This window comes from Azolla caroliniana, unplaced genomic scaffold (genome assembly GCF_043228905.1).
Source record: "Azolla caroliniana isolate FFs.n. ecotype wild unplaced genomic scaffold, voAzoCaro1.0.p SCAF_5, whole genome shotgun sequence".
Classification (NCBI taxonomy): Eukaryota; Viridiplantae; Streptophyta; class Polypodiopsida; order Salviniales; family Salviniaceae; genus Azolla; species Azolla caroliniana.
Genome location: NW_028230440.1, coordinates 10,144,065 through 10,164,902, shown reverse-complemented (window position 1 = coordinate 10,164,902; position 20,838 = coordinate 10,144,065). Strand labels below are relative to the sequence as shown.

Genomic DNA, 20,838 nt, shown 5'->3' with positions numbered 1-20,838 from the left:
CTCTCTCTCTCTCTCTCTCTCTCTCTCTCTCTCTCTCTTCTCGTCCTCTCTTCTCGTCCTCTCTTCTCTTCCTTCTCTCCGGGATTCCTTGGTTCTCTATACAGGATGATTAGCCTGAGTAATGTTCTTCATTTTGAGTTTTTCTTCTCCATTTGACAGAGATACACCTGGTCTCTCTGATATCTGTGTTAGAAACATATATAAATAAGCAAATCAAGCTCCTTCTGAACGATTCTCTGTTTTCTCTACTCAAATCTGTCTAATTTGCCCGTCATACAGGAAAACTAACTTGATTGTGCTAGAATCCTTAGTTATTCAATTCGTATTTACTGAAATACGAACATGATTCTTTCTGATTTTTGTTGGACTATACCTCCATTGAAAATAAATCAAGCTTTTTATGAGGGATTTGCTGTTTTCTCAACATAAATCATACGATTTTTTTTAAAAATCTTGACGGTATTTCATGGAGATGCTCATTGTTTCCTTAATTTCACTGTAATACTCATTTCCCCCTTATTTTCACGATAATACCCATTTGTTTTACATGATTTCTTTCAGATCTTCATGTAGCCATATACATATCGAAGCAAAACGACCTCTTTATGTTTGATTCTCTTCATTCTACAGAAATATGTGTGACATGTCCTGTCATGTTTTGCCAAATCTAATGTAACAAATAATTCTCTCTTAGATTGGCCTCCCTATGGACGCTAAAAATGTTCTAATCTAATCGAATCTGATATGTCTTCTGTACAGAATTTTCCTTCACTTGCTCATCTTTCTGACCTTGACTGTTTTGTGAACCCTATTTCTTTTCTGTTTCAATGAAATACATTATTCATTTCTTCACATTATTACGCTTTTCCGGTGATTTGATGGCACATTCACTGCAGCAAAGCAAGTTGTTCTGAACGATTCCCTTTATTCTCTACAGTACTGCATAGAAATCTGGCGTTTATTCTTTCTTTCAGATCTTTATTTGGTGATATATCTGTTGCACAATCAAGCTCCTTCTGAACGATTCCCTTTTTCTCTGCCGTAATTCCTTATAAATCTTCTTATATATTACACATTGACAGTAAGATGGCATTGAGTTTTTCAGAAGCCCTATGTATTCTCTTTTCTGGTGAAATACACCTTCAGCTCGCATGCCTTGTAGAGTATTGGTTTGTTTTAGATGTTCTTATCTGATTCTGAAGATTTGGGTTTTTAACTAATTGTTGTCTTAATTTGCCAGCGAATTCGTCAGATGCCGGAGAGAATTTTTCTCCCTAGCAAACTAGAGATTGAAGACCTTAGGCGTGTACAAACATGAAAGGAAAGAAAAGGGAAGATTCTCAGAGAAATGACACTGCTGTTGAAAACAGGAAATTTGCACTCACTTCTGTAATTACATCTCCCTCCAAGAAAGATCGACAAGGTGAATGCATGTTTTCTTTTTAATACCAGTTTCTTCTCTTTGCTCTGAGTGTTTCGCATGGAAACTGAATTTGTTCTCGTTTGTAAGGTTCCTGTAATGCATCAACAACGCACCGTAGTTTTTGTAGAAAAAGAATGCGAAAGAACAGTATTTCATGTGGTGTTTTTGATGGAAATCCATATGATGCTTCTTGTGACCTAAGGCTAGCCTTTTCTAGTATTAATGCAACATCTTCTGATCATGAGGTAAGTTATTTGTCGATATAGTATTAAGGTTCAGACACCTTAACCTTAATCTTTGCAGAATATAACAAGATGATACCTTCAAACATTTCAATTGATGTTATATAGGATGCACCCTTGAGCACGTTCTTTCCACCCATTTTTCATTTGTTCAGTGGAGATACTACAAACAGCTCGTCAACCAGTGGTATGTTTTTCTGTTGAATGGCTAGTTGGTTTTTCTTATTTTTGTTTTAGAATGCTTCCCAATTTGAAGTTTCTGAGTTCATGCAATCGTTAAACTGATTTACAGTTGAAGCTGCTGATGATGTGAATGAGAAACTAGAAGATGTGCAAAGTAAGCTTGAAATCCAAGATGGTGGTGATATGTGCAGTTGTGGTGATCTTAGACCCGATGAGAAGGAAGGCCAGGTTTGCGTGGTCTCAGATCCAATATCTGAGAAGAACTTAATTGATCTAGGAGCTTCATCGGTATCAGATGATGTATCTCTGGCGGTGACCATTGATCCTATTAGTTCCGTGCCTGCTAACAAAGATGAAGTACTTGAGGAACAATCAGTTTTTGACTTAGGTTCAACATACATGGAATGGGAACTTGAGGTTGAGAATAGGTATACGATGCAAACGGCAGAACATCACCTAGAGGATGAGTTTTTGAATTCAGATGAAGCATCTTTATACCTTGCTGTACAGCAATCTAGGGCATTGGATAGGAATCCTGTTATCACCCAAATTGAAGTTAATGACGATCTGGATGACTTTGATCCTTACTTATTTATCAAACAATTGCCTGATCTTTCTGAAGTGGGAGCATTGGGCTGCCCTCCTATTTTGGTACCAAAGCCAATTGCAGGCTGTCCACCTGTTACCCTTGTTTTAGATCTTGATGGTACATTTTGCACTTTAATCAATGTTAATTCATTTCTCAGTGTGTGTGTGTACACACACACATACATACATATATTCATTTCCTTACGTGTGTATTCTTGTCGTTATTTTTACAGAGACATTGATACATTCAACCCTGGAGTATTCTGAAGATGCTGATTTTACCTTTCCTCTAATGATCAATTCTCAGGAATACACTGTCTATGTAAGATGCAGGCCTCATTTACATATGTTTATGGAGAGAGTTGCACAATTATTTGAAATAATTGTGTTTACAGCAAGTCAGAGTATATATGCCGAGAAGTTACTTGATATCCTAGATCCACAAGGAAAACTAATTCAGCATCGTGTTTTTCGAGACTCTTGCATTTTTGTTGATGGAAACTATTTGAAAGATCTAACCATCTTAGGTCGTGACCTCTCCAAGGTGGCGATTGTCGACAATTCTCCCCAGGTATAAGGAGATGCAGAACTTGAGAAAACTTCACTTCACTAATTCTTCTTCAAAACACATCAGAAAATTATTGAATGCAATGTAGTTTGCACATGCATTTTTATGTAAATGTAATCTGATATGGTTCGCTTGCATGCATTTGCTTCACTAGAAAGGCACCCTCTGCAACTCACGGAGTACACACTCTGTACATTCATACTAATGATGTCCAAAGGCCTTCTGACTATATGAAAGTAGAATATGAAGCTCTATGTTTGGCTTTATTTTGCAGGCATTTGGGTTTCAAGTTGACAATGGCATTCCAGTTGAGAGTTGGTTTGATGATAAGTCTGATACTGGACTAATACAACTTCTTCCATTTTTGGAGTCTCTAGTTGGTGTAGATGATGTACGACCGTTAATTTCACAAAAATTCCATCTCCATCAGAAGATTGCACAAGCTGTTGTGAATCATTAACATGCTCACTACGAAAAAATGGCCGTGCAAGCTGAGGTTTCAAGCATTCGGGGTTAACAGTGGATAAACTTCTGCCAATAATAGTAGTGGAAGTTTTGATGCCTTGTGAATGTTTCTCTGATAAAGAAATAGTGAAGTCCTAAGATATATATTGCCTATATACATTATCTACCTTTTTGGAAGAAAGTTGGGGCAAGTTTGGAACTTATCAAAAGCTATCCATATCTTCTCGATAAGGATAATATGATAAGAAGACTTGAACCAAAAAGTATATGGGTCTGTTAATATACTATGTTTGCCACATACATGAGAGCGCAAAGTCCCTGAAGGCATGAGAGCAAAGCTAGTGCATCAATCAAAATATAGATCTCATGCCATTCCAAGTCTTCGAGGCTGCAGAATCATTGGAATTGATATGTAGTCTGGATTATACTCACTCGTGGATCTTGTAAGTAACATTAACACATTCTGATTAGCTACAAGAAGAGATGATGGATGGCTGGAAACCAAACTTATTCTTGCCGTCCTTGCTCGATTCGATGCCATTTGGAGAATCATGGGGGATACAGTTGATCATCTGCAAATTCAGAAGTATGAAACTGTAATTGTAATTCTATGAGTGATATTGAATCTTAGTTGTAACACCTATAGAGACATTTGATTCTTAACCTGACACTAATAGAACCATATATGTATCATTGGATAATAAAACCCTGCACCCCATTCTTAATGAATTTCTCAGTTGTATTGAAAGTTTCTATGAATGTCTTGTTTCAAAGATTATTGCGAAATAAACAATTGATTATAATCATATTGCTATGCAATTAATCCATCTGTGAGTTGCAGCAAGAAGTGGTGCATTTGAGAATGTATCCATGAGATGTTGATATCATACACTACAAAATATGGATACTCATCCATGAGAATGTGAGTGGTGTCCCCACTTATTTATTAAAAATGAGGCACATCTTGGTGTTAAAAATAAGGGACATCTTGGTGTATATGCATGCATTGACAATCATACCTCTAAAATAATGGCTGATCCTTTTTGTGTTTTCCTAGCATTATATAGCATGGCATGAAATGACGTAACACATTCAATTAAAATTACATCATACTACTTGAGTTGTAAGGAATGAATGGGTGGAGCATGTAATAAAAAATGGTTTGATTAGGGATGACATTGTGGTATACACAAGAATGGGAACCTCTTCTACCTTCGTAGGTGGGCAAATTACGCACATGGCGCCTCACATGGCCACCCCACAATACGAATCAAGGAACAAAATAACAATAAGAGAGAAATATGTTTTCCTTTCAAAGATATGAGTGCCCTTCGATATTGATAATGTATAGAGGGGGTGACATTTGATACTACTAGCAACTATGGATGATACAAGCATTCTTAAGGAACAAAGTAACAATAAGAGAGAAATATGTTTTCCTTTCAAAGATATGAGTGCCCTTCGATATTGATAATGTATAGAGGGGGTGACATTTGATACTACTAGCAACTATGGATGATACAAGCATTCTTAAGGAGCCAACCATAATACTTAGTCAGAGCAATATGCATTTTTTCCCCTAGCAAGACATTTGAACTTGTCACAACCCAAACAAATAATAAAAGAACTTACTTGAGAGTATGTTTGGATAAAGTAAAGGGAACAAACTTTCATACTTGATTAGAAGAGAGTGATTTTCATAAGAGTGTTATCATATTTGATCTTGTCACAACTCATAAGTTGTTCAAGAATCGTTATGAAACTAGATACCCAAGGTGATCAAGTATGCAAATTTGTCCTAAAAGTGTGGATTTCCCATATGCCAACTCTCTTGTCATGGTTTAAGGACATTACAAGCATTCACATGATGATTTAGTCAAGGATGCCAATTTTAAGACTTAAGGGGTGCCTTTTTCTATAGAGAACATTTTGAATCTTGTTGACAAAACAACAATCCATCCAATAAGTAACTCAAAGGGACAACCACTAGGACTTGTTTGGAAGATGCACATTTCTCCTCGAGCAACATTTGATATGGGCATGACCAAATTGATAATGCAACTATATATTCTTGACAACAGATCCAAGAAACAACTACAAGACCAAATTATTACAAAAAGAGGATGAGGCACGTGGAAACAACTATAACGCCCAACTGCAGTGACCTATCGATGATAAAGCATTGAACTGATCATATATCTAGGGAACCATAAGATGTCAATCATGACCCATAGACGACACAAGCACTAAGCAAGGACACCAAAGAAATGTCCTGACTCCTTGGCCATTCATTGCCCGGAGATGAATGGAGGGACAACCCTTTGACAATCAAATGGACATATGGCATTTTAGAGTGTGACTTGACCAATGGTAAGCAATTTGACAAGGAAAGGATGGGTTTTCTCCTAAGAGGTGGACAATTGTCGGTGGACTCTCCATATAACTATATGTGTTCATGATTTGTAAAATGGAGTGTGTGATACAAGACTACAGAAGAAGAAGAAGAATAAGGAGGAGGAGGAGGAGGAGAAAAAGGACCTCTGAACCGCCATAGCCGACCACCCACACGAATAAAAAAGAGAGATAATACTCAGAAACAGAAGAAAACAGAAAACCCACCTCGAATCTCCATCTCTATCGCTACATAAATCCGTATTTGTTTTTCTTCTTGCTCTTCTTCTATTCCTCGGCGATGGATGCAGATCCATGGGCTGCTCGCCTTTTTGCTTCTAAACGCCAGCACATTATCCAATCTCAGAATCATCAGTGGGGTAAGATTTTTATTATTATTCTCTTTTATTTATTTTTCTATGAAGCAAAATGAGTAACTTTCCTGGTTTCGGCTATGGAAATCTGAACCCTAAAATTTTATTACAGAAATGGAATTTCTATTCCATTTTTATTTTTCTTTGTGTTTCCTAAATACAAGCGAATCCATCTGCAGAACGACTTTTGTAATGGAAAGAGCTGATTATATTTCTTCGTTAAAATTTTTCTTTCCTGGAAAGAAAACTGACCATTACTCAGAAGAAGTGTTATGTAAAAACATGGCAATCACTGTCTTAGAAATAGACGATTGCCCATGGTCCCTAAAGTTTTGTTCTTGTGAAAACAATTGATCAATACTTAGATGAAGTGATTGTACTACTATCGTAGTGCTCCTCTCTTCCTCTCAGAAAGATTAATTTTATTGGCTTCCTAAATTGTGAGGTTTTCCTAAAGCAAACTGGTTGATAGCACAGAAGAAAAACTTGGAATAACATCTCCGCAAATCTCTTAGAGTGAGATGATTGTGCTTATTATTCTACCATAATTTTATGTTTATTTGAGAGAAGACCTCCATGAATCCATAGATGAAGGGTTTGAAATAGTTTCTAATAGATGGAGATGATTGGTGGCATGCAGAGTATCTTGGGGGAATAGATGAAATTGAAGGAGGGGATGATGACATTCGACCGGAATTTGCTTGCCCTTACTGCTATGAAGAGTTTGAAATATCAGCCCTCTGCACCCATTTGGAAGAGGAACACATGTTTGAATCCAAAGGAGTGGTAAAAATATGCAACTTTTATCTCATCTATTATCCATCTGTCCTATCTTTTTTGCATCCGTTCTATCAAAATTTCATCCATTCAATTGATTTTGCTTCTATTTGAACTGTTTTGCTCTGTGCCTCTGACATGCTCCAATCTTTTTGTTTCTCTTCATGGCCATTTTAGGTCACTTTTATGACTACGATCTACATCATTTTACATGTGCTTCCTCAATCTCACTTCTTTATTTCATAATGTAGGCATGTCCAGTCTGTGCGTTGAAGGTTCCGAAGGATATGGTGGGGCATTTGACTCTTCATCATGGCCAACTTTTCAAGATATCCTTCTTCATAAAAAAATCTCTAATTTTAGGCATGAATGTCTTTCTGCGTAGTTATATATGCATTTGCCCTCTGTGGTGATGGTGGTATTTGAACTAACAGCATGTGCCTTATAGGGCAAAGGCACAAACTACTAGAATAACTACTCTGCGTCCTTAATCTATATTCGTATGCATACATGTATGCAGAGATGTGTTTCTTTGACAAGTTTTCCACATTCAAAGGAGGAGAAGATTTAGGAGGCCCTCTGGATCTACTCTTGCAATGTTCAGCAAGGAGTACCGAGAGGCACACTTGCAAGCTCTGCTTGGAGGCTCGGGAATTGCTAACAGTAGCAGCCCCTTCAGTTCATTTAACGGTGCTGCTGACAGTCTTCTTTCAGATCTAACATATAATCTGCCATTAGATCCAGCAAAACAAGACGAATGTCTTAGTGAGATGAACGTGGTTCCATCATCAACCCACAAGACCAGGTATGCTATAGTTTTCATTTTCAAGTAAGGGGTATTTCGTTTTTGATCTTGCAATCTAGTATGGAAGTATTGCGATATAGGAGAATTTAGATATGCTATTTTTCTCGTTTTTTAGTGAAGAGGTATTTCTTTGATCTTACAATCTAATGTGGAGGTATTGCTATTTCTGCTCTTAAATTAAACAAAAAGTACTGATCTCCCCAAATACATTGTAGATACAAAACACTAGCAAGGAAACATAAAATTATAGCTTATATCCATCACGTTCCTTCTTCATTACAGCATTTTGGAGGCATGAGTGTGTAGGTTGAATTCTTATTGTTGTGGGAAATTGGCAATTTTTGTATGCCTGATCACACATTTGGAAATTTCGATTGAAACATATCTCAAGAATAATCTTTGTTATTATGTGAAAAAAGAACATCCACTAAAATAAACAACGCAAGACTTCTCTTGTACTATTTATTTCTAGAAATCCATTCAACTATTGAAATAATAGTAAGAATATGGTATCTATCAACAGTAATTGGAGAGATTAAGGGACATGTGATGGTTTGTTCATATATTGTGATAGCAAACAAGGGAATATAATAACTGTATTCATAATTATCTCTGATGCATGCCATCATGAGTTTAAAACATTGTTGTCAAAAATAATGAGGTTGAGGATGAAGAGTTATATCGAGGGAGCATGCAAGAGGCCACTTTAAAACACAGAGGAGACAGAGAGAAAATGTAGACAATGGATGTTGAAGATTTTATGGGGAAGTTTGAAAGTTATATCAGAATGACGGAATAAAAGAACATTGTAGAAAGAAAGAAAGAAAGCTACATTTACATTTAAGTCTTCTGAAAGCTGAGGTCAACCTATAGGCATTAGTTTAAGATGCAAATTGTTGGTACAAGTGCAAGTTTCCTCTTTGTATTCATAAACAGCTGAGAAATGTAGAGAATGAATGTTGAAGCTTTTATGAGGAAGTTTGAAAGTTATATCAGAATGACAGAATAAAAGAAGATTGTAGAAAGAAAGAAAGCTACATCTAAGGTCTACTGAAAGCTGATGTCAACCTATAGGCTTTAGCTTAAGGGGCAAATCATCGGCACAAGTGCAAGTTTCCTCTTTGTATTCGTATGCAGGACTAAAAGTTACGCTATGAAGAATCCATCAGCATAGAAATTGAAATAATGGTGTGTAGCATGCAGAGTTTCAATCCTGATTTTGCATTTGGAAACGTCTTGGCTGGCCGGAATGCCTTGGTACTGGAAGAGAACATCCTCTGACTGTTTTTCAAGGGAATGACCATCACAAGTCGAACAGTGATATGTTTAACTCTGGATTCTGTGTGATTGAAATGTAGTTTTGATTCTTACAATGGAAATGGTGGCCCCAGATTGCAGACATGAATGATAATTACATCAGGAGGTCTTTTATCCAGACTACCTCACATGAAATGTAACAAGTGTTTCAGCAGAGTATTTAGTTTCTGTAGGTAAAGAGCAATTGTTTGCTGATGTTTGTAGGCTCCACAATATAGATCCATACCAGAATCTCACCATCCAGTGAGAATGAGCTCAATATTATGGGGGTATATAATACTGTAGCTGGAGGTTCCAAATAGATGTCACTAGCATTGCCTTGGCCGCTTCCACGATTGTACAGTTCTTCAGTTCGGGCACGCCGTTTTGCTTTGGCGTGTATCTGCAAAAGAATTCACATCGAATTCCTTCTTTCTGCAGATAACAGTTGAATTGGCCGGAAATGTATTCTTTTCTGCCATCCGAACTCAAGCACTTAATCTTTCTCTCAGTTTCCCTCTCGATCAAACTTTTCAGATTCAAAAACAGGAGAAGACCTCACTTTTCTTCTTTAGTCGGCACATTGCTGACTTGTTTATTTCGGACCGAAATCCGAGGGGTTCTATGATGTACACCTGGTCCTCAAGATCGCCTTGTAGGAACGCATTCTTCACATACATCTAATGCAGATGCCACCCTTTGCTGTTGCTACGGCTAGCACAACACAGACCGTCACCATCTTCGCTACTGGCGCGAAGATCTCATCATAGTCAATCCCGTGCGACTGTGCATAGCCCTTGGCGACCAATCTGGCCTTATACCTGTTGATAGTGCCGTCGGTGTTGTATTTCACCTTATATACCCACTTGCATCTGATCGGCTTGCAATCCTTTGGGTGGTCAACCAGGACCCACGTTTCATTTTGGCTAAAGCTCTCATCTCTTCCTCCATTACCAATTTCCACTTGGCATGTTGTGATGCCTTCGCGTAGCTCTCCGGCTCTCGGACTTCTGCCACCTTCGTCATGTACGCATAGTGATGCGCCATGTGCTTGTTGTATTCGTACTGAATGACGAGGTTCTTGTGGCAAGTCATTCGTCGCAGTTTCTCGTTGGCCAATTTCAAGGCCCTCCTAGCCAAATCTGATCTCAACTCTTGGGGTTCGCCATCGCTACTCATGGCGCCATCGGATTCTCTCTGATCCAATGTGCCCTCTTCACTACCGTACTCTGGCATCTTCTTCTTCCCCTTCTCTCAGCGAAAAAGCCTCCTCTTGGGCTTCATCTTGGGGGATTGCATGGCCGAGTCCTCTTCACTCGCCGACTGCTCAATTGACCAGTCGTTTTGGCTTGGTTCTTCAATCAGCCCACTAGCCGAAACGAAATCGGACTCTCGTCTTGAGTGCCGATTTCTTCCTCAATTGTCCGGGAATTCGGCATAGAGTTTTCAAGGGTTGAACTAGCTGGAAGTGAATACTAGGAAACTGATTCGTCAAACATGACATCTCGGTTGATTTGCACCTCTTTGGTTCAGGGGTTACAACACTTATGATCCTTTTGCTTGTGCAAGTAGCCAACTAAAATGCATTTCTCGGCTTTGGCATCTAGTTTCTTCCGCTTCTCATTTGGCACATGCACATATGCTATGCTGTCGAACACCCTCAAGTGTGCCAAATTCGGCTTGCGCCTGAAATACAGCTCATGTGGGAACACTTTGCCTCTGGTTGCAGATATCCAATTCTAAATGTACACGGTCGTTCTGATTGCTTTGGCCCAATAAAACTTCGGCATGCTCTTACCAACTGTGTACTGTTGCCAAGTAAGCCATTTTGTCTGATAGCGTCCGAACTTCAACTTTTTACATGGTATTAGAGTGCGAGGGTTGAGAAGAATCCTTTGCAATTGACAAGTGTTCTCACACAGACAAAGTTTTCGTTTTCCGGATAGAAGAAGAGACAAGACCACGGACAGAGCAATGGGAAGTTCCTTGCCGATAGGGAAACTCGAGAGGAACAACTATGCATCTTGGGAATTCAAGATGCACTAGTACTTGCTAGGACACGGGTACTGGAGTTATGTGGAATGAGAAAATGATGTACCACCAGAGTCGACACACATAGACCTTCCAGCTTGGGAGCAAGTAGCAACTTGAATCTTGTACAACTTGGCATTGTGTGTCCACGACCAGATCCTCAGGTACATCAGGGATGCGAAGTCGCCGAAAAAGGCATGGCAAAATCTGGAAAGGATTTTCGCCGCAAGCACCACAGCCCCAACTCAGACAAGAGCTCAACAACATCCGGCAGGGAGGAATGTCGGTAACTGACTACACCACTAAAATCAAGGAGATCTGCAACGCACTTGGGTCCATCAATGTGACGATGGATGAAGACGAGATGGTGCAGATCTACCTGGGTGGTCTAGCATAGAAAAATATGGGCCGATTCGGACTGCTATTTGCACGAGGGAGAAACAACCATCGTTCTTCGACTTGTAGTCAATGCTCCTGGTAGAGGAGAACCACATGGGTGCGTTGACAAGCACGCATGCTGATACGGAGGCGGATCGGCCCTGGGGTCATGGAGAACGAGGCAGATCGGCATGCACAAATGGCGGCTGACATGAGCAAAATCAGAGGTACAATGGGGGTGCTGACAGCAATAATGGACCCTCCACGAGCAAGGGGAGTCAAGGTGGTGTTGGAAGCTGGCACCACTGGTATTGTGGCAAGAAAGGTGACAAGAAAGGGAGTGTTGGTTGGAACGGACCGATTTGGACAAAGCCGAATCAACCAGAGACGATGCCAAGTGTCGACAAAGATCGCACTATGCTGAAGGCACAAGGCGTGCTGGAATGGGCCCTGCATTTGTCATGTCGGCCTTGACATGAACTGATTGATCACTCCAACAGGATATCTAAGATCTGGCCGGGTGATCGCCAAGTAGATGAAGCTTCCGACAATTTGTTGAAAATGTTTCTTGTCGCAAGCCGGCGCTGAGTCGTGGCGAAGCTTTTGATTCCTATCAAGAGGAGTTGTGATGGATCGACAATTTGTCATTCTGAACTTGTACAACATATTCAACACAGTGTGGTGTTGACTGCTCAATATGCCGTCGGGGGTGAGGATCACTTCGATCCCAAGGAAGTAATGAAGGTCCCCTAAATCCTTCAATTGACGGATAAGTTAACTTGATAAAGCTCAGCAGCAAAGGAGCTTAGTGAGATAATGTAGGAAATGTCTATTCAGATGTAAGCCAGACTATGTAGCCCTCTTGCCAACGTTAGTGGCTATGGTCAATGGATGCAGATGGATCAAATTTGAGGAGAATGACCCCAGGTTCAGGAGTGGTCTCACACCTATTTAATCATATGAAATAGTTGTTGCATCTCACGGGCATAATCTCATATAGAAGATGATGCCTTGTGATGTGGTAGATGTCAAAGTGGTGAAAGCAGTGCAGAAATCTAGCTTTTGTCATTTCAAACGTGTGCACCAAGGATTGGATGATGTACTAAATATTTGTCTACGAACCCATAAAGATGAGACCATCCACATAAACTACAACAGTTATTGTCGTAGAGCATAACGAATAAAATCACCCTTTCCGGAAAATGCCCAATCTCTGGTGTGAAGCTCAAGGATCTTGTTTTAGACAATATATAAGTCTTTTTGTAGCCTACAAACAGAACCCTCCTTATTGTGGATAAGAAACTAGGTGGCTGGTCCACATACATCCTGTGGATAGGAATCTCCCTTTTAATAAAAAACTTGTCTCGTGGGTCGATATTGCCCTCTTTATGGACACCAAAAAAAAAACAATCAATCAATCTCCATTCAGGAAGGTGGTCTTGACATTTATCTGAAATGGAGACCATAATGAGGGCTAGGAAATGCAAGGACTGTTTGGATTATGGTTATCTGAACCACAGGTAAGGCCTATCAAAATTCTCTTGGTGAGCAGTATTACATCAGATATCCAAGACACTGGGAACATCATCAGTATTCATCTGGAGGTGGTAGGGTAGTAGTTTTTTTGGTAGGTTCCAAAACACTTGGGCACATCAGAAAGGACATAGCTTATCACAATGGAGGAAGAGTCAGCTTAATAAAGGCAAACGATTTTGAATTCTGCACAGTAGCCGGTTTGGGTTCATCTTTTGGTGACTCTCATGGGGGTGTGGATGTTTGCTAGACACTGAAATGTGCAATAACAGTATTTTTTAGGGCAACCGGTGCAGCTCAATTCTGGATCTACACAAAAAGCCACGGCAAGGAGGTGTAAGAAAGTATAATAAAGTTTAATTCAAGGATCGTTCATGGAATGGAGTGTAGGGAATGCAAGTTTTCATTGGATACTGCAAAAGTGATCAAATTCATGAGAACTGGATTTGTCCCCTTTGCTGGAGTTGTCTGACTTCCTGTTCATTTTCTGCTTGTCATTGTTATCCATGAGCAGAATTATCAAGAGCCTTGGACTTATATTCAAGGGAGAATACCTGGCAGCACTGATAAAGTCATCTACGCACACAAAGAAAGTAGAGGGCTCTATCAAAAGATTCTGTGGAGTTAGATCCACAAAGATCTGCATGACCTGAGCCAGACAGTTTGATATGCATGAAGAGACAGCTGTTGGAATTGGAAGTTGGTTTCATCTCCCATATTGTCAAGCAGGAAAATGGTAAAGGCCAAATAAGTGGGATCTACCACATGATTTTTGGCAGCTTACGGTAAAGAGTCGTATTTAAAGTGACCAAAGTGAGCATGCATATAGAGGAAGATAACATCAACTTGTGAAGTAATGCGTCCAATACTGGTCACTAATACCCGCTGCTGCTGATGAGGATGAGAAATGCCAAGCAGACAGACTGATGACATGTGTAATGGGATGACTGTCTACAATTTAACCACCTGCTTACATCTAGGGTAGGGACAGATAATATATCGAAGGGATGTTGGACAAAAGGAGAGCTTGGACATATTGTAAGAATGAAAGATTGGATTGCATCCAGCACTGGTAACTAGGACCTGCTGCCGCTGATGATGGAGAGAAGAAAATTAATTCAGATGGATCTTAAATGTGTAGTGGGATGACTATCTACAATTCAACCACCTGCTTGTGTGATACAGAGCATGATGGATAGCAACTATGAGTATCCAAGTTTGATGGCCGACCAGGGTCCCTGGAACACGCTTCATTAATCTCCTTTCCTTCTTCACACTCTGACTTAAATAGTACCTTAGCTTGCAACATAAGTGACATTCAGTATTATTTTTAGTTTGTTTCTTGTTGAGCTTCTACTTGCATTCCATGCGACAGTATCACCCCAAATAGAATGTGAAGTTACCAGGTAGTGAATACTGATTAATAGTGTTCACTATTCAAGAATTTCAAACATCATCAGGCCATTTGCTCAGAATTAGGTTTTCTATTAGCTGTGATGATGAGCCATAGCTCTTGCATTTTCTGAGAGACTGGGTAGAAAACGATGTACACATGTATTTGTGTGTGTGAGAGATGTGTTCAGAGAGAGGAAAAAGAGTTTCATGTATATATATATCGGGATTCTAAGAATGTATTGTGTTTTTTAGTTTGGTGGTGGAAGGAAACTTATCTGCAGAAGAGCGGGAGCAGAAGTTGGAACATGCGACTAGGAGAGCAAACTTTGTTCAGCAACTAGTGCTCTCGGCAATGTTTGGGGACAAGCAAGGAGGATTCTAATGATGACAATAACACGAGAGGTGAGGCACCTGGCCCTCTGGCATGGGCAGCTTCTATTGATAACTGGGAAAAGGTGCTTTCCTTCAGAGAGATGTGGCAGACTGAATTGTAGCAATGCTGTTTTCCCTGGATGAAATGAAGTCTAGTCATTGCCCACCACAGTTTATAAAGTTTTATATGAGGCTTTTACTTTGCCCCCTCTTTTCTTTTGCCAGAATATATAGAAACAATTGCCATCTCATTTCTTCTCCTTACAGAACACGTTTGAGAGGAAGTTAGATAACCCTCACTGAATAAAATACAGTGCTATGTGGTGCTGAGAAAATATGCCATTAGTTGCATTTTATTCAAGAAATTGTTTTTAAGATATTTGGAATATGATTAAAATTTGTAAAGGCTAAACAGGAATGATCAATTTGAAGATTAAATTGTATTTGTAGTGTTCAAGTAAATCATGAATTATATTATTGTCATTTGTGTATGTAGAGTAACATAAAAGCTTTTGGGACTCTGAATCATATCTGTACAGAAAGAAGCTGACATGTAGAATGCAGAAGTGGTATATCAATCGTTTTGGTTGTGTGACATTCAGTGTAAAAAAAGCCGCAAGTATTCCTATATGCTTGCATGTACGTGTATTTTTTCATGGTATGGTATATAGATGTGTGCTTAGATAATTAAGAGCATAAACGTGCATGCGCCAAGATTAAGAAGATACTGCCAAAATAAATTACCACCACGAAATAACAATCCTCCTCTAAATGGTGCAAGTGCTGCAAACACTATCACTATATGATGATTTGTGAACATAATGGCCATTTCTTGACCTCATGTGAATATGAAAATGAGAAATACACAAGAAGCTGAATAAAAAACTGCTCTTCATCATCTTGAAGAAATGGAAGAGAAAATAGATCTGTTATTTTGTAAAATCCAAGTAACTTCTCAAGGATATTTCTAGCAAAAAAGGGTGAGAAACATAATAATAATACACGTGTTCTTTCTCCAGCCCCAACAGTATGAAACAGGGAAAAAAGACTTCAACTGGGAGCAAAACAATACAAGAAGATAGAACAGTTGTAAATAACTTAAGTATTCTTGCCAGTTTCTTCATCTATTTGGTTTGTTGAGGAATGTTTCTCGGATTCTACTAATGGAATATCTTCAGCTTCCATCACAGTAGGTGATGGTTTTTTTATGGTAGTAGATTGTTGATATACAACACCTCCCACAAGAGTTAGAATAAGATAGAATAACCCCATTGCAGTTGCATGCTTATCCCATATAAGCACATTGATAATGACAGTTAGGAATTTGTTCACAACTCCAGTAACTGTAAATGCAGTGGCTGAAATAGCCTGCCGAGCCGCGAATCCGAAGAAACTGATTGCGAACCCGAAAACACATGATAGAGCCACTGGGAATGTTGTTCCGAAGCTCAGCAAGCTGCCCGAGTAGCTAAATACATCGAAGATCTCCTTGATTTCTCCAGTAAGGATGCAAAAGAAGGGTGAGATCAATAGCGAAATGAAGTTGTTGTACAAAACGAATCCCCATGTGTTTAGTCCAAGGTTTGAGACGATATGCTTGATGTAGACCATCTCCGTGGTGATGGTGATGAGGTATGCAGTGGCCCAAGAGTAAGCGGTGAGATTGAACCCTGAATCAGATGCAACATATCCGAGTGCTCCCGCCAAGATTAGAACCAGAGACAGAAACGTGAATTTGGATGGCCATGGTTGTTTCCGGAAGGCAGTATCCGCGATCGCAACCAATAAAGGTGTGGAGGATCGGAACACTATAAACGTGTCAACGTTTGCATGCTTGAGTAGGTTTGTGTTGGTGAAGATCGCCATGTAAAAGACTGCAGCTGCAGGTAAGAATTTCTTCACATTTGTCCATGTGATTGGATCATGTTTCAAGAAACCCATCAGGCCAAGAAACCACACTCCGAATGCACTTGCTAAGTACTGAAGCGTTGTGAGTAGGGCTGGATACATGAATTTTGTGATTGCATACTTGTTGATCACAGAGAGGAGGCTGGAACACAGAGCATACCCTAGCACAAGGGATGCCACTGATGCTTTTGATTCGATCTTTAGTGCCATTTTCTCTCTTCCTCTTCTTCTTTCTTCAGCTTCTTCTGGTTAAAAGACAATGTATTAAGTGCAGACAATGGGTTTCCTTCTTCTTCTTCTTGTCCACAGAAAAGGATCTAATGAAGGCAGACGCAAATATGTATGGGGATTCCTCTCTTCAGCTCTGATCTCTTCTTCAGCACAACATAACTTGAAATGTCATGGGATGTGCTAAGACTGATCTGGGAGATCTGGATCTCTATCTCTATCTCTGTCTCTGTCTCCTTCCTTTCCTTTCTCGAGATCTCTCTCTCTCTCTCTCTCTCTCTCTCCCCTCGAATCACACAGAGGAACGACAGATGAGTGAGGGGGAGGGAGAATCGGATTAGGGCTTTTGAAGATGGAAACAGGGGAGACCTTGGAATGGGGACATGGGCAAGAAACACACCATGCCCTAGTTCACCGCTCCTATACATATATATATATAATTTATTTATTTATTTCTCACATATTCTAAAATTTATTTACTTTTTTGCTTTTTGATTTTAGTTTTTTACCAAAAGACATCCATTTCCATTGTATTCTGAATCTCAAATCTCTCTCTCTCTCTCTCTCTACTTTGGCCCAATCAAATTCTTAAAATGAGTAATACATAACTCAATAATCTTGATTGGGTCTACAACAATCTCATCCCCTATCGTAATTTGTACCACATTTGAACGAACATATGGTGGTCTCTCTCTCTCTCTCTTCATTCATCCATGCATCCATCCATCATAAGAAGAAGAAGAAGAAGATGTTGTCTTCTTTCATCTTGTCGTAGCTTTTTAGTTAGCTAGCTAGCTACCTACTCTGTCCTTGTGTGTGGCATGCATGCATACATACATACATACATACATACATACATACATACATACATACATACATACATATAGCTCAGAGCACCTACCAGTAGTGTGTTGCTTCATCATGAAGCATGAATAAGATACATACATACATACATACATATATGTGTGTGTGTGTGTGTGTGTTCATGCACCGGTGCATTGCATTTGCTTTTGTGCCATTACTACCTTGTTTACATTTATTCGAACCTTAAGCTATGAGGAATGTTTGAATCGAGAAATTCGAGATATATGCCCTCAATTCACATATTTCCCATAACCTCCATATCAGGAGCACCACATAAGTCTGAAGTTTGAACCTCCATATATATTATCGCCGCATTCTTTGAATTTGTCTTGGTAATGTACAATTTGTTAGAAACCTTCATATATCAACAATATAGAAATCTTTAAACTCTTACATGTTTAAACATTGTTTCAACTTACATAGGGGAAAAAGAACCTTCTCATCATATCATCACTACATGCTTCTCATAAATTGCCTTGGAAGGGAAAAACACCTATCATCTCATTACAAAAATCAAATGGTTAGTCATAGGACGAAAGGATAGGATACATGTATGTCACTAGAACAAGGAGTGTACCTTGATTGTGAAAACAATTTGGTTACAACTTTTGTTGTGTTAATTTATTTATGTTGTGTAATGTTACATTGTTTCAACTTACTTGGAAACTTAAAACTTAAATTGCAATGTAAATGCATACCATGTGATTCATGACATCACAATAATGTGTAGAAAGGTTCATACATATGAGTCTATGACCATTGACAATTGCATATGGCACAAAAATGATAATGACTAATGATATACCTTTCAAATAGAGACAAAGTCACAAAGATCACGCATGTCACTTTTTCCTTTGAAAAAACGCTTGAAATCACATAAAACCCACGTTATCACTTGCACAAAAATCCACCATTTCCTTCTTTATTTTTATGTAAGTACACGAGTAAAACAATGGAGAGATCTAACATTCATGTAACTTTTTGGATAAATCAACTTTCCTGGGCAAGTGAAACATTATTTACATATCCATGCGTCATGGCATCATAAAAGGTCGTATGCAATCCATAAACTTATGTTTTATAACACTTCATATCTAATATTCATACAATCATGTATCATAACGTCTTAAACTGTAATTATTGCAACTCTCCGAAACTATGCATGATAGTTGAATATTGTTCTCCGGCCATTTTCAAATGCGCTGAAAGTGGGGTTCGTTTAAACTTTGAATCCCCCACACTATTTACACGGTTACAGAGGTGAAGGAACAACTCGCCACCCAATGGTCGCTATACTCATTAGTGATTTATCGTCATCCGAGAAACTGCTATCTAAACTAACAAGAGCTTGAATTTTTTACACGAGATTATCAAGACCAAAAATAGGGATGCTTAGGAAAAGAGACAAAGGATCAGGTATGGACTAATAGTCGTACTATGACCACAACATAGATGCCCATCATGTAGTTGGATCGTGGGATATGTTGCCACAACGAAACAAGAACTCACGACAAAAAAGGCAATCTATGACATGTAGTTTCATGGAAGCATAGCTTGATGGATTTGAGTAGGGAACAAAACCAAGAAGGTTCTCTTCCGATTCAAAGGACCAAGGCATGTTAGAACAGTGATGCATACTGGCCACATGGGAAGACACGAGAGAAGATACTATCCTCTAGAGCATACCCCAGGAAGTCCCAATTGAAATGAACACATGGCTTGCTCGTCCCCTATCGATCATCAAAATATGGGAGGCACTCTGCCCGTTGGATGCAGATAGCTGCCCCAGAATTGATGGCCTAACTCCTCACATCGTCACTAACCTTTGGAATATTATTAAAGAAGACCTCCAAGCGTATGAGGAGATCATCACATCTCGCAATATGCCGAAGGAATTTGGATAGGGGATGATGCATCTCATTCCCAAAGGTGGTGGGAATACCCACGACATCAGTAAGTGGTAACCCATAACTTATTCTCAATAATGTCTACAAGCTGTTAGCAAAAGTTGTGGCACACCACTTAACACCCCTTCTCCCTCAACTCATTCACTCCTCCTAGACATGCTTTGTTAAAAATTGGAGCATTATGGACAACCTCTTCTCATTCTGGGAAGCAGTATCCCTTGCCAAGCGTATCAACAACAAGGAGGCTGTGGTGTTTCTAGATTTCGAGAAAGTATATGATAGGGTATGCTAGAATTTTCAAGAAAATGTGATGGGGAAACTTGGATTCCAAGAGTTTCATGGATTGAAGGCATTGCTGGCCTCGACATAAAATGCCAACAATTGCGCATCATTAGCAAGTGAAAGGGGTCCTTTCTTCCAAATATCACGCTCCGTGGAATAGGGATGCCCACTTGCTCCATGCCTATTTCTATCATAGACATCATGCCACAATGGAATGTAGGGGTTGAAGCCATGACCTCCTGATCATATTGGGCAACCTTACCAATTGAACTACATCGATTTGTGCATCAATATATAAGATTAACTTCTTACATTGTAGATTCATCACTAGAACTTTCAAGAAACTTCTAGAGAATGCATCTTCATGCATTCTCTTGAAGTTTCCTAGCTTGCATGCGTCCTCATGGATTTTCTAGAATATTCTGAGCTTTCATGCATACCTCCTCGTTCTTGTATAAATACTCAAGTGCACCTTGATTCTAATCAAGGTGAACAACACCAATTACGGAATCATAAATTCAGTTCTTGTTCTCTTGTCTATGCTCTCTCTCTCTCTCTCTCTCTCTCTCTCTCTCTCTCTCTCTCAGTATTTAGCCTTGCCTACTTGTTCATGAAAATTTCTATTATATGTAGAAGCACTCTCTAGCTTTATCAACGTGCGACATCTAAACCTACATGGTCTTCTTGTGCTGCACTCTCACCATTGCCAAATAGATATAGAATTTGCGGATTATACCATAATCTACATGCAAGGACGAGGAGAATCTAAAGACGCTAGAAATGGACTATCCTTGTTTTGTGAGTGTTACCGTACGAGATGTATGGGTG

The 20,838-nt window shown here is 39.3% G+C and overlaps 3 protein-coding genes across 3 annotated transcripts; 2 read left to right on the top strand and 1 right to left on the bottom strand.

Annotated features, from left to right (window-relative positions):
* Positions 1 to 1,240: 1,240 nt before the first annotated feature.
* Positions 1,241 to 4,222, top strand: LOC147864116 (uncharacterized). Its single transcript, XM_087319788.1, has 6 exons — positions 1,241 to 1,423; positions 1,511 to 1,668; positions 1,774 to 1,852; positions 1,958 to 2,554; positions 2,670 to 3,007; positions 3,279 to 4,222. Exons 1-6 carry the CDS (start codon positions 1,315 to 1,317, stop codon positions 3,462 to 3,464), a joined length of 1,467 nt encoding a protein of 488 aa, XP_087175914.1. The 5' UTR covers positions 1,241 to 1,314; the 3' UTR covers positions 3,465 to 4,222.
* A 1,731-nt stretch (positions 4,223 to 5,953) lies between these two features.
* LOC147864115 (protein DEHYDRATION-INDUCED 19 homolog 4-like) lies at positions 5,954 to 15,266 on the top strand. Its single transcript, XM_087319868.1, has 5 exons — positions 5,954 to 6,240; positions 6,875 to 7,020; positions 7,263 to 7,342; positions 7,562 to 7,816; positions 14,702 to 15,266. Exons 1-5 carry the CDS (start codon positions 6,162 to 6,164, stop codon positions 14,829 to 14,831), a joined length of 690 nt encoding a protein of 229 aa, XP_087175994.1. The 5' UTR covers positions 5,954 to 6,161; the 3' UTR covers positions 14,832 to 15,266.
* Positions 15,267 to 15,732: 466 nt separating this feature from the next.
* Positions 15,733 to 17,311, bottom strand: GONST4 (golgi nucleotide sugar transporter 4). Its single transcript, XM_087320521.1, has one exon. It carries the CDS (start codon positions 16,937 to 16,939, stop codon positions 15,920 to 15,922), a length of 1,020 nt encoding a protein of 339 aa, XP_087176647.1. The 5' UTR covers positions 16,940 to 17,311; the 3' UTR covers positions 15,733 to 15,919.
* Between the last annotated feature and the right edge of the window lie 3,527 nt (positions 17,312 to 20,838).